The sequence below is a fragment of the Alosa pseudoharengus genome, unplaced genomic scaffold, assembly GCF_046254945.1.
Source record: "Alosa pseudoharengus isolate Yale_2024_CS ecotype anadromous, Long Island Sound unplaced genomic scaffold, YU_APseudo_1.1 YU_APseudo_1.1_scf_17, whole genome shotgun sequence".
NCBI lineage: Eukaryota > Metazoa > Chordata > Actinopteri > Clupeiformes > Clupeidae > Alosa > Alosa pseudoharengus.
In genome coordinates, this window is record NW_027468640.1 from 19583479 (window position 1) to 19597969 (window position 14491).

At 38.9% G+C, this 14491-nt stretch overlaps 1 protein-coding gene across 7 annotated transcripts in view; it reads right to left on the bottom strand.

The window, feature by feature from the left end:
- Window positions 1–14491, bottom strand: part of LOC143127364 (uncharacterized) — a 33537-nt gene extending 19046 nt beyond the window's left edge. The window contains exons 1-2 of one of the 7 annotated variants that reach the window (XM_076288826.1): window positions 14135–14225; window positions 13956–14040 (exon numbers count right to left, since the gene is read on the bottom strand). Coding sequence is in view for 5 of the 7 variants with exons in the window: in XM_076288825.1 (XP_076144940.1) it covers window positions 14135–14204 (70 nt within the window). In the remaining 2 variants the exon portion in view is untranslated. Of the gene's footprint in view, window positions 1–13955; window positions 14041–14134 lie in introns of all 7 variants that reach the window. The other 6 variants (XR_012987572.1, XM_076288825.1, XM_076288823.1 and 3 more) reach the window with 6 other exon arrangements.

Below are 14491 nucleotides of genomic sequence, written 5' to 3' on the forward strand. Positions count from 1 at the left end.
ATCATTGCCCGGCAAGAAGTCCACAATCAATTCAATTATTATACGGCTCTTCACAATGCTAGTAGAACGCTCCATTGACTTGAATGGGATTTCCCAAAGTTCTAGCGGTAAGATATATCATGTAATTACCGCTGCAAACATATAATTACCGCTGTCAATGGCAACGGGTTTTGTGCTTCTGATACGTCTTTCATATCACTACGCAAGGACTGGAACTTCATTCAAACGTGAAAGCAGACGGTTGATCAGCTGTGTTCTAAAGAATGTTTGATTCAAGTTCAGCAGCGTGTGTTGTTGCAAACTATTTGTTTCTCAGCAAATGCCACGATGAACGGTAACAAATAGGCTAGGTTATGTAGGCTAAAGTGATATCGTGGGGAGTTTATTATTTCGTTTTGGCAAGTAGCCGTATAATAAGCGGGATAATGTATAGAACGCCGGTCATTACTGTGAAAATAAGTCCCTTCAGGGCGGAACAAGACCCCTCCGCTGCGCGTCGGGGTCCGGTTTGCCCTGTCGGGAATTATTTTCCCAGTAATGACCGGCGTTCTATACATTATCCCTTACTTGTCTTGCCACGATCTGTGGAGCTTACAGACAACGTTATATTGCTATAGGTTCTGTATGCCATTTAAAGCCGACCTAACGATGAGTCCCTTTAAGACGGTGTGTTGCAATGCATTCTGGGTGCTGTGCTGTGATCCGACGGCTCGTCACCTGACCCACCAAACAACGATGCTTGAACCAGAGCACTTGAACTAAACGTAGTAAAAATAAATAGCTGCCAAGGCTCCAAATAGCAACACACTTACACCGTAGCATAATGAGGGTATCTACATGTAAACCGAAGCATTCAGAACTGTGTAAGTCTACAGGCAGTTTATTAAAAAGAACGTCAACGTCAACGGGTCAACGTCAACGATAAGTAAGTTAGGCTAACGTAAACGTTAGCTATTTGCTGTTGTCATATGCTAGTGCTATATGCTTTAGGCTACGTGATGGCCATTTATCACACTCATTTTAGGTACTACTTTTACGATGTCTGTAGTTCTGTCAAAATGTATCTTATCGTTGAACAGACTACAAGGTTATCTTCCTTAGACTTCGTAGTTCTGTCAAAATACATGATTATCTTCCTTAGACTTCGTAGATGTAGTTACTACAATTTGGAAGCGAATTTCGAAGTGTAAATATGGTTTTAGTGTGTAAACAGACCAACCGCGATTTTGCAATGAAGTGAATATGGAGCCTTTTATGTAGGGCTACTAGGCTACTTTCACGAAGTCTGTAGTTCTGTCAAAATTTATCTTAACCATTAAGTCTGTTCATAGATATCTTCCTTAGACTTCGTAGATATAGTTACTACAATTTGGAAGCGAATTTCGAAGTGTAAATATGGTTTTAATGTGTAAACAGACCAACCGCGATTTTGCAATGAAGTGAATAGAGCCTTTTATGTAGGGCTACTAGGCTACTTTCACGAAGTCTGTAGTTCTGTCAAAATGTATCTTATCTATGAAGTGCAAATATGGTTTAAATGTGTAAAAAAGACGCCTGATGTTTAATATATGTTAATGAATGGGCACAGTATTATTGTGTACAGTAATGGGCTATCAGTAGTATGTAAACAGTTCATGTGTTATGTGATTTACATAAACTAGTAAACAACAGAAATGTTAAAAGCTGGTATTGTGTTTCCTGAATTCTTACATTCAGGCATTCAAATTAAATGTAATTAAATAGCATATCAATCATGCAACAATGCAAAAACAATGAAACTAGTGTAGGCCTAATTATATTTTACATTAGTAAAGCAGTACTCTGATGTGCATGCTTTCACAAACTTTTGTGAACAATCTTAGCACTTTAAACATTGACTGTTTTGAAGTGCATGTAGGCAATATAGTATAAAAATAATAATAATAATTGTGATATCGTTACAATTTGATGGGGGGGTGGGAGGAGGGGTGGGTTCATGTAGGTGGGCCCTATGACCCCAAAGTATGCCTTGACTGGGCCTCAGGTCAAAGAAGTTTGAGAAAGGCTGATGTAGACGACAAAGCAGCAAGGAGGCGTCGTGTGATCGATCATTTAAACAAGTTTTATGACAAGGTCGATGAGGGTGGGAAAAATCATACATTTCTGTGCAAACTTTGCCCGCACTTCAGTCACATTGTCTTTTAAGAAAATGCAGTCCATTTTTCGGTTTCAGCAGCCAACAACCTCAGAACTGACCCTTCAGGCCTCTCAGGAGGCGCTGGCCTTTAACCGCAGCCAGAAGAGAGTCAGCAGAAATTTGATTGCCTTTAAAAAATCTGACTTCTTAAAAAATCTTAAACTGGCTGCATTACGTGATTATTTCTGAGATTCTGATACGTTTTTAACCATGACCTATACACAGTTCTGGTTTGAAAATGTATCTCTTAAAATAATCACTTTATGCAGTCAGCTTAAGATGGCTTACTAGCAACTAACTAATTACCCTAGCAACAACCTAGAAACCACCCCTGTAATGTCAACCTACGACCACCATAGCAACCAGCATAGCAACCATGTTATTTATGCGTTTTAGCTTATTGGATGTTGCGTTAATGCAGACAACTTTTGATCCGTGTGCCCGATTTTCATAAATGAGGTACCGTTGGAATCCTTGGATGAGGCCGAGTTCCGTGCCACTGATCAAACCCACTCTTGCAGTTCCTCGGAACCGCAATTCTAGTTAATATTTAACTAATTGATATTAAACTGTGCTTCTGCCTATCCCAATACGAACCACTCCCCATAGGACCCTTACAATAGATAGACAGATAGATACTTTATTGATCCTGAAGGGGAAATTCAAGAAAAAAACACTGCTACCTTGACATGCCGCCACTCTTGTCGGCGCCAGAAACGCTTGCAATAAAGTTGGTTAAGCTTAATTAATATATTAGTAGTATATAGCTATAAGCGTGGGGCCCCTTATAATAAAGTTGGTTGAGCTTAATTAATATATTAGTAATATATAACTATCAGTATGGGGGACCCTTATAATAAAGTTGGTTAAGCTTAATTAATATATTAGTAATATATAATTTATCAGTATGGTTATGGTTATGGTTATGGATTTAGCAGACGCCTTTGTCCAAAGCGACATATAAATACAAAACAACATAATAATATTTAAAAATGAACAGGGAACAGATTAAAATCTAGGTCAAATATAGTAAGGAGAATAGTTGTAGTACACAATAATATCAATTCAATCAATAGCCTAATAAAAAAAGCAATGTAAAAAAGGGGAAAGGCAATAATAAAACAATAATGTCAATTCAATCAATAATATAAAAACAATAACATGCTAAGACTACATTAAGGAGAATATCAATAATAAACAATAATGTCAAATTAATTAACAGCCCAATTAAAATAAAAACAACATTATATAAACCATAACACATAAGCGCTTAAACAACTAAGTATATGTTGAATAGGAATGTCTTTAGACCCCTCTTAAACGACCCAAAACTACCACAGGAACGGAGAGCACTGGGCAGTTCATTCCACCAACATGGAACCACTGAAGAAAAGAGTCTGGAATTAGACCCAGTTTTTATGACTGGTCGACACAACATACGCTCACCAGAAGACCGCAGTGGGCGGTTGGGCATGTAAGGCTTGATTATTGAATTAAAATAACTAGGAGCAGATCTAGTTAGTGTCCTATAGGCCAAAGTGAGAGATTTAAATTTAATTCTGGCTACTATAGGGAGCCAATGGAGAGTAACTAGGAGAGGAGTTACATGTGTCCTCTTTGGCTGATTGAAGACCAGGCGTGCTCCAGCATTTTGAATCAGCTGTAATGATCTTGTTACACAAGCGGGTAAGCCAGCTAATAGTGAATTACAATAGTCCAGCTTAGAGATGACCATGGTCTGAACAAGAAGTTGTGTGGAATCTTGTGTCAGATAAGGTCTGATCTTCCTAATGTTGTAAAGCATAAACCGGCATGATTTTGCAATAGAAGCTATATGCTCAGAGAAGTTAAGTCGGTCATCAATTACAACGCCCAAGTTTCGTGCCGATCTAGTTGGGGTCAGTGAAGTTGAGTCAAGCTGGATGTTAATCTGTTGGGGAATAGCTGTTTTAGCTGGAAACACCAAAAACTCTGTTTTTGAGAGATTAAGCTGAAGGTGCCGATCTTTCATCCAGGCTGAAATATCCTTAAGGCATGCAGAAATCCGGTGGGAAACACTAGAGTCATCAGGTGGGAAAGACAGGTAAAGTTGAGTGTCGTCTGCATAACAGTGATAGTCAAATCCATGGGAGCGAATGGTATCACCTAAGGAAGTGGTGTAAATAGAGAAAAGCAAGGGTCCTAATACTGATCCCTGAGGCACACCTGTGGTGAGGGCATGAGACTTAGATACCTGTCCCTGCCAAGACACGGTGAAAGAACGCGCTTTAAGGTAAGATTCAAACCAGTCAAGAGCTTTTCCAGAAATTCCCAGTTCAGATAGTATAGATAGGAGAATGTCATGGTTAACAGTATCAAAGGCTGCAGATAAATCTAGTAGAATTAATACTGATGACTGAGCAGAGGACTTAGCTACTCTCAATGCTTCAGTCACAGACAGAAGAGCAGTTTCAGTAGAATGACCACTCTTGAAACCAGACTGCATAGGGTCTAGTAGATTATTCTGATGAAGAAAGTCACAAACTTGCTTGAAGACCACTTTCTCCAAAACCTTTGACAAGAAAGGAAGAAGGGAGACAGGTCTGTAGTTCTTCACCTCAGTTGGATTAAGTGTACTTTTCTTTAGCAGAGGTGTAACCCTAGCCTGTTTAAAAGAATAAGGAACTATTCCAGAACTGAGAGAAGCATTAAATACATGTGTGACTGCTGGTAGAACAGCGGGTGAGATAGACTGTAGAAGAGTGGACGGGACAGGATCTAATGGGCATGTTGTTGGACGACATCGCTGAAGCAATTGAGAGACTGCTTCCTCATCAAGAGGAGAGAAAGAGTCAAATGATGGGGTCGTACTAACACAAGGCAAAGCCCTCCTTATAGGAGCATCAAACTGAGCACTTATTTTAGCAACTTTTTCAGTGAAAAATGTTGCAAAGTCATTTGCTGACAGTGAAGTAGTTGATGGTGGTGGTGGAGGATTGAGGAGAGATTTGAAAGTAGAAAAAAGTTGTCTACTGTCAGTGGCGCTCTCAATCTTGCTTTGATAGAATGCCTTTTTTGCAAGTGTAACAGTGGATGAAAAGGATGACAGCAAAGACTGGTAGTTACTAAGATCATTTCCATCTTTGGATTTACGCCATTTCCTCTCAGCAGCTCTAAGTTCCTTTCGTACTGAGACTATACTGTTCGTCAGCCATGGATGGCGAGGTTTAGAACGAGTAGGTCTTGAGGAAAGAGGACATGCTGCATTCAGACAAGATGCCAGTGTAGAGCAGAGAGTCTTTGTAGCGTCATTAACCTCAAGTGTCAAGAATGAGCTAGGAGTAGGTAAAGCAGATGTTACTAATGTTGCAAAATGGTCACTTGAGAGGCTTCTGAGATTACGCCGGAACGAAATTATCGGAGGAGGAGCTGCTGGGTTATCCAGGAGACGCACAGAGAATCTGATAAAGTGATGATCCGATACATGTAATGGATTAACCAAAACTTTGTCTGTATTACAGTTACGTACCAGAATTAAATCAAGATCTTTACCAGCCTTGTGAGTAGGAGGACTGTGGACACGTGTGATATTAAATGAGGAGAGTAAGGACAGGAAGTCAATTGCAGACGAGTTATCCAAATGAATATTAAAATCGCCAAGGATTAATAATGGGTATGCATCCATTGGAATAGCAGACAGTAGAATGTCCAACTCGTTCACAAAGTTCCCAAGTTGTCCTGGAGGGCGATAAATAACCACCAAGTATAATTTGTATGGTTCAGTTATCATGATGGCATGATATTCAAACGAGTTGTGGACCTGAGCAGGCAGCAACTGTGTAAACCTCCAATCATCAGAGACGAGAAAGCCTGTCTCGCCTCCTCTACCAGACGAACGACTGGTATGCGAAAAAGCATAACTGGTCGACAACGCTGCAGGCGTGGCAGTATTCTCCGGCCTAATCCACGTCTCTGTAAGCGCAAGCAATTGAAGCGATAACTGTGAGGCCAGAGCAGGAATGAAGTCCGCTTTATTCACTGCAGATTGGCAATTCCACAACCCTACAGAAAAAGTAGGACAAGCCTGCTGAACTGATTGTTGCCTTTCAACACCAGTACGCTTATTAACCTGACCGGATACAGGGATATGTTGAAGGCACATTATTAGAAGGATTGTCAGCTAACAAGACAAGGTGAGACAAGAGTGAAACTTATCTGAGAGGTGCCTTGCTTGTGTCCTTGCTCGGTGGACTCGTCGCAGGTAGACTCGATTCGTCTTGACACGAGTAAGTCTTGACACGAGGACGGCTGCACACGAGCGCTGACGCCTCCGCTGACGCTCCAGCACAATAACCACTTTAAATGCTAGTCCTAATTGATCACGCGGAAAACCACCCCCTCTAAAAACTCACGACACCAAGGCCAGTCTAAGCGCAATTAAACAGACAGCCGTAATGAAAACAATATCAACTACCACTACCCACTACGGCTAATAACTAGTTTACCAACTTGTAACTATGACAACTACATAAACAAATCCCTTAACAACACGAGACTCCCATACAATTAAAACTTACAGCAAGTGCGGACGCAGCTCCAGAAAAAAACGAGTTGAGTTCAGTAAAGCTAACGTTAACAATCTACTTAGTCCAGCTACACTTAAAAACACCACCCCCTCTAAAAACTCACGACACCAAGGCCAGTCTAAGCGCAATTAAACAGACAGCCGTAATGAAAACAATATCAACTACCACTACCCACTACGGCTAATAACTAGTTTACCAACTTGTAACTATGACAACTACATAAACAAATCCCTTAACAACACGAGACTCCCATACAATTAAAACTTACAGCAAGTGCGGACGCAGCTCCAGAAAAAAACGAGTTGAGTTCAGTAAAGCTAATGTTAACAATCTACTTAGTCCAGCTACACTTAAAAACACCACCCCCTCTAAAAACTCACGACACCAAGGCCAGTCTAAGCGCAATTAAACAGACAGCCGTAATGAAAACAATATCAACTACCACTACCCACTACGGCTAATAACTAGTTTACCAACTTGTAACTATGACAACTACATAAACAAATCCCTTAACAACACGAGACTCCCATACAATTAAAACTTACAGCAAGTGCGGACGCAGCTCCAGAAAAAAACGAGTTGAGTTCAGTAAAGCTAACGTTAACAATCTACTTAGTCCAGCTACACTTAAAAACACCACCCCCTCTAAAAACTCACGACACCAAGGCCAGTCTAAGCGCAATTAAACAGACAGCCGTAATGAAAACAATATCAACTACCACTACCCACTACGGCTAATAACTAGTTTACCAACTTGTAACTATGACAACTACATAAACAAATCCCTTAACAACACGAGACTCCCATACAATTAAAACTTACAGCAAGTGCGGACGCAGCTCCAGAAAAAAACGAGTTGAGTTCAGTAAAGCTAACGTTAACAATCTACTTAGTCCAGCTACACTTAAAAACACCACCCCCTCTAAAAATGTATGGGGATGGGGGACCCTTATAATAAAGTTGGTTAAGCTTTATTAATATATTAGTAATATACAACTATTAGTCAGACAGTGAAGGGACTGAGACCAAAACTGGCTTATCACATTTATTCCTTTAGGAAAAGTTAAAACAAAACATGCCTTCAGGCACTGGCATACATAAAACAGCATCTGCACAAGCAAAATAGTTGTATGGGCTATATTACATGCATGATTCCTATACCATCACTGTCAGCCCTACTAGCAAGGGAGACGTGCGACATGGAATGTTCAGGTGCACAGAACGAGTTAATTAATATTCTGAGACTCACTAAACACTCACAGACGTAGACCATACGAGGTAATGCATAAACATAATGCTAAACAAAATGTACATTAATTTCCTGCTAGACTGAATTGCACTTTCCATGAGCACTAAGCTAAACTACACTGAATGCATGGAAAGTTGCTAGCGGAGTTTACAGCTAGTCACGTTAGACTCGTGTGTATGAACTCGTGGTCATAATGAAAACATTAATAAACGTTCTCTAAGTTGCTAGAATTGCTACCAAATCCTAACAATATAAGTAATATAATACAGGTGGTATATCAAAGTTTTCAACGTAAACAACATTTTACAGTTACAAAATTAAAACAAAGTGGAGAGTGCTTTATACAGTTAGCCTACCCAATGCAAAGCATACCGCTTCTGATCAGCTACTGGCAACAATGCAAGGACAAAACGCAGCAGAGCTGCAGTATACCGTTTCTCCAAAGGGGGCTCCAAAACACCAATCTCAAAAAAGCTGCTTAATTACGGCGAAAATCACATGCAAACACTAAACTATATTTCTAACTCTGTTACACCCCTCCTCTGAATTTCACCAAATTCAAGCAGCAACCAAATAGTACTTCCAAAGGCAAAGAGTAGCCTACACTTTCAAACATTAGACAGAGGGTCACCAATTAGAGGACAGCCAAAGGTATCCAATAAGGATGAAGTGGAAGAAGAGGTGTGCACTCTCACACAACCAACCACTGGCAGTAGGGTGCCTTATACACCCCACAAGACCATAAAGCCATAAACCATAAATTCCATAAATTCTCCACAAAGCTAATCAGAAAAGCTAGATAAATAATAATATGTCATTAACTTTTATATTAGTATGTAGTTTGTAAATAAACAGTTAACATTTAAATGATGTAAGAAATAACTGTTAATTAGTGCCAAAAAGACATTTAGTTAACTATTAACACATATTAATACAATATTAGTTAATAGATTTGTTAAAATATTAACATACAGATTTTATGCAAACAACTAATATTGAATTAATGATGAAAAAACTATTAACTTGTGCCAAATAGATATTTTAGTAACAATTAACAAATATTAACAAAGGGTTAGGCAATTACTAGTTTGCTATTTATTATGGCACCTTATTATGGAGTGTTACCAGTTTTTCCTTGATATAAAGACTTATATATGTAAGTATTACACTGATGAGCAGTGAGGCAAAGTGAGGTGTGCCATGGAATTTTGACTCAATGTGGTTTTATACAGGCTCATGAAATAGGCTATATGGCTATTTTAAAATGTATCAATGATGCAGCTTCTTAATTTAAAGGCTCAGTCAACAATATGTGAGGATATGCCTATCACTATGGTCTCCACTCATAAATACTCTGTATATGAACAAATATAACATCCTTATTATAGCCTAGTGTGCGACATATTACGACTTCATAATCAATAACCATAAGTTGGAGTGTGCTGGCGTTTTAGTTTGACCTTTGGTGTGCCTTAACCCTAAAAAGGTTGAGAACCTCTGACCTAGACTGTCCAGAAAAAAACACTAAATATAGGTTGTAGATGGTCCTTACAGTGATCAAGATACTGTATGTGGGCAATTCCAGCGTTATGGATGTGACAATTGGACTCATATTGGTAAACAAAATGCCTTAGAGTAGGGGCAAAATTAGTATCAGTGAATTAATTTGCATAACTGTATGTAACCTCTGTCCTCTGAATACTGAGAAATCCTCAAATTTCATATAATCATTTTCATCCTAAGAATACAAGGCATTTTATCAGCGTTATGGATGTGACATGAAATAGACACACTTTTGTGAGAGATTACAGGTTTTCTACAAACTATGATATATGTAGAAACTATGATATATGTAGCATGAAGGAGACTTGAATGAACATAAAAAGTGTGTTTTTGAAACTATGCGTCATTTTCGTAATGCATTATGTAGGAAAAACTGGCGTTATGGATGTGACGGTTTCACGTTATGGATGTGACGTGTCTGAACCAGTCCTCGGCAAAGTACATAAAACACATAATTAAGTAGTGAATTTTGATATGAAACAATTGAAATAGTAATCATGAAAAACTAGTGATGAAATGATTGCTTCCTCAGTGCCCACTAAGATCCACAGGAAGAATCAGGACAACAAGTCATTTAAAATATAAAAAAGACATTTATTTTTTTCTTTTACCATCATCAATTTTGTGACAATTTTGTCAGTGATTCCCGGGTTACTGAAACACCAGGGAACATGAAACTTGGTGGCCACTCCCCCACCGCGCTAGGTTAAATGACTAGCCCTACCTGAACCGTTGCACCTGTCACAAGGTCAGTTCGTTCGCCGCTCAGGGGCCTCGAACCCGCCACCTTGACACACACACCGGCATGGGAGACGAACGCTCTAACCACTGAGCTAAAAGCCCATGCTTCCAACTCAGAGGTTAGAAGCGTTCTTAAGGTTAGGGCTGTGAGGATTTACACGGGCAACTAGCACGCTAGCTCAGTCTGCCAATATTTATGGTATGTTAGTCTCAAGAGCCCATACCCACTCATTTGTGATTTGCACACATAAAGTACATGCACGCGCGCACACACACACACACACACACACACAGGCACGCATATGCACATGCACACACACAGATATACACACACACACACACACACACACACACACACTCTTATAAACAAACTCACATATGCACACACTCATTTACATGCACATGAGTTGCAGGAGTAGGAGATGGAGACAAATTGACAGGCGTGATTTATTTTTGCGAAGAGAATATGCAGGACTGAGAGGCGGTCATATTTTGTACCGCTATGCGGTACATCTAGTTTATTGCTGCCGTTACTCATGTTACTCTTTGGGTATTAGCTACAGAGGACCTGACACTTCAAATGCTGGCATATCGCGTCACATTTCAAATTAAACTGTTAAGCAGACGTGAGCGGCAGGCTGAACAGATCTGCAACAGAAGGAGGTTGCTATGTTAACTCCAGCTGCAAAGTCAGCCATCTTCACCAGCTAACACGATAATGGGAAGATAATCGCTCAGATTTTCGTTATTAGGCCACTTGAAAATAGGCTATGGCTAGGCTAATCACTGGAAGTATTTTAATATTATGTTTGTTTTGCTAATGCTTAGGCGAGGCCTCCCTGTGGTTTTGATCAACCTAATAATCTTTGAAAAGTCAATTGTAAACACGAAGGTGAAATGCGTTGAAACTGACATGCCACCAGAACAGACGTTTATCGACTTTGAGGTAAAATAAAGTCTCCAGTCTTGTAAAGTCACATTATGTAACATCCATAACGCACCATTAAATGTTTTAAAAGTAAGAAAGGGGCACAATTTGTTCATCACACTTTACATTGATATAAATCAGCTTTACACAGACACTATGGACATTGTCGCATCAACACTGTATGTGTAGCATAAACTTTTCCTATAAAACGTTATGGATGTGACATGGCCATGGAACTTGCTGACTTAAAAACAAAAGCCTTACAAATGTAAGGAGTCATGCTCTTAAAGGCAAGCTGAGCATACACAATTTGTTTGAACCTTGAGTCCATTTATCCACTTTTTAAATATGTATAATATTACCATGTGAAAAATGTTGTTTCTGTATGGTTGCACACCATATTTATGATGTAAAAAGAGTGTAATTCTCCATCAAATTCAATCAGATCAGTTACAAACAATAAAATATAGACCTAAATGAAGATTTTAACAACAGTTCTATTTGCGCATGCACAACTTTTTTTTTCCATTGTAAGGATGACCTTTGCATGGAATTGCCCATGTGCTTAAAAGTAAAGGTATTAACATTACACTGAAAAAGGCCTAGGTTAAATGAGACTATCTGTACATCTTGAAGTTCTCTCTGCATTTACCACACACATCTCTCTCCCCATCTCCTATTTTTACTGTTTTAGCACCTCATCTCTCAACAGCATTTCACTCACCACTGTCCAAAATAAACACTTACCAAGATGCATTCTCTATGTAACTAGCCCAGCAAAGCCCATTGCCCAAAAGTTATGGCTTTGGCCTTGTGGTAAGGCTTATCAAGAAAGGTAGCCATAGCATCTGTGTATCTTTATATATGCCTCAGAATTGCATCACATCACTCAATATAGACAACAACAACAAGCATGTCAGTAGCTATGACACTGTGCACCTCTGTTACCATTACTGAGCAGCAGACAATAACAATGCAAATTCTTATCCACCCCAGGTAATAAACATACCGTAAGTGTAAGTGTGCAATTACAGTTTTTGTGGATAGCTTCTAAGACCCTAAAAATGAATGCTTAGATCAATGATTAAATCCTAAACTTGTAACCATGCAACATTGTAGACATACTGTACCTTAATCTGCAGTGTCCCGCCGGCAGGACGGTTACCCCCCTCCCCCACCACCCTCCAACATTTTAAATCATTTTTAGACATCATATTGTTATGTAGCATAGTCTTATTAAGCTTATGCATCATTTGAAAGCTTGGACTCTTGGGAATCAACATGACAATATTTTTCATGTAAAATATGTGTAGTGCTTTACATTGTCAGATTAATCTAACTATGTCTCACTTAAATTAAATGAAAAATGCCCTCCTTCCCTACCTTCTAGCTGCAGTGTACAGTATATCCTTCGTAATATGATAGATATAGCATATTTGGTCTTGAAATATTCACAGGAGTCCATAGAAATTGAATAATCATGTTATTTTTTCCAATATTAGTTGTGCAGATGTATAGTTCATCTTATACACACCAATTGAATTGAAATAGAAATTGCATTTTATATAAGATTTATATATTTTTTGTAATTATTCCATATTTAGTTTAGTCATTCCATATCAGAACGCCTGAAGTACAATTCAAATGCAAGCATGAAACTTCAAAGTGTTACCTTTCATTTGAGACCAAGATTATGCTTCTACAGTACACAAAGGGGTTTATGGACAGTAAGCATTTGATTGTTAGTATGCATTTTGGATAATCAAAAGTCCTATGGGGAGTTTCCATAGGGCATTTTACAAAATGCATGAGCATACCTTGGCAAATACTGGTCTAAGGTACTCGTATTTTCATTCTATATTGATCTACTTTTTTTCTTTTTTTTTAAAGTATCGTTTTTGGGATGTTTGCTTTTATTCCAATAGGACAGTGAAGATAGACAGGAAGTGAGTGTTGCAATTCTGCAACATGCTTATTTTAAAAAAAATTTAATAATTGAACACCATTGAACACTATTACCAATGCAATGTTGGACATGGGTTGTGTCTTTACACTGTTTTATGTGCTGGTGGGTAGATAGATATGCAGTTGTTGTGAATGCTGGTTATAGGTGAATTAATCTGTATTGTTAGGGTAACCATTGAGGAGTAGTCCAGTGAAAAAACTTAAGAGACCTACTTGAGTGTTTAAAATGTTTCTTTGTGCTCTCAATGTGACACTGATTATATAGTCAAGTTGCATTGATTAGCACACCTGTACATGTAGATGTCACACCATTCCGCCTTTATTGATTAGCACACCTGTAGAGGTCACACAGTTCAGCCTTTATTGTCCAACTGCGATTTACATTCTTCCCTGCTGATGGCAGTTCAATACTGTTACCGTATTGCTACTGTCCATTGCTCAGTTGTGAGAAATGCAAGATATGTTTTCAAAATACGCCATAGACTTAATTACCTCAAGTCATCTTAAAATATAATTTTGAGTTACTGAAATCAAATATATATATATTTTCAAACTTTGATTAAAACTTAAAGGAAAAATGTTTCTTTGATATTTTCAAACTTTGATTAAAACTTAAAGGCAAAATGTTTCTTTGTCTCAGTTAGTTTGACTGGAGTTTTGACACAATGAGCCCATTTTTACAATAAGCATGTAAACTATCAGAAAAAAATATGTAAATAAATGAAGGACGGTGTCTAAATCTGAAACCTAAAACCTTTTTGATCTGACCTGTCCATTGGCATGTCTTTAGATTTTTGATGGACTCAGCACATCCACTCAAAAGAGGAAGTCTTTGCTTCTCTGGGCTCGCCGTCTTGTGGAAGCATGTCAAGAAAACCAACAAATGAACAAAACTAAAATAAAATAAAACTTCAATAAAGAGACATGGTGTTCTCCGATGACCTTACCTTGTAGAAGAAGGAGGGTCAGCACTCCGGTGCGGGACAGAATCAGAAAACAACGGTGGTGTAGAGACATTCTGTTGTTCTGAAAGACGCAAACAACAGTGCAGTGTTTCCTCCACCCCCCTTAACTGACTACCAGGCCCGCCTCGCTAGGATGCTGAGTTAGAATTAAAAAAAAAAAGGAAATCGAGGGAGAAGAATGAGGGTGGGTGCAGGAGGGTGAGAGAGAAAGAGAGTGAGAGGGAAAGAGAGATGAGGGGGGGGGACTTCCTTTGCAGCTTGAGACTGGGGTGCTGATAAGTCTCAGTGTGTGCGAATGTGGTGAAGATAGACCAACAGCTAGACCCCAGTGATAGGAGC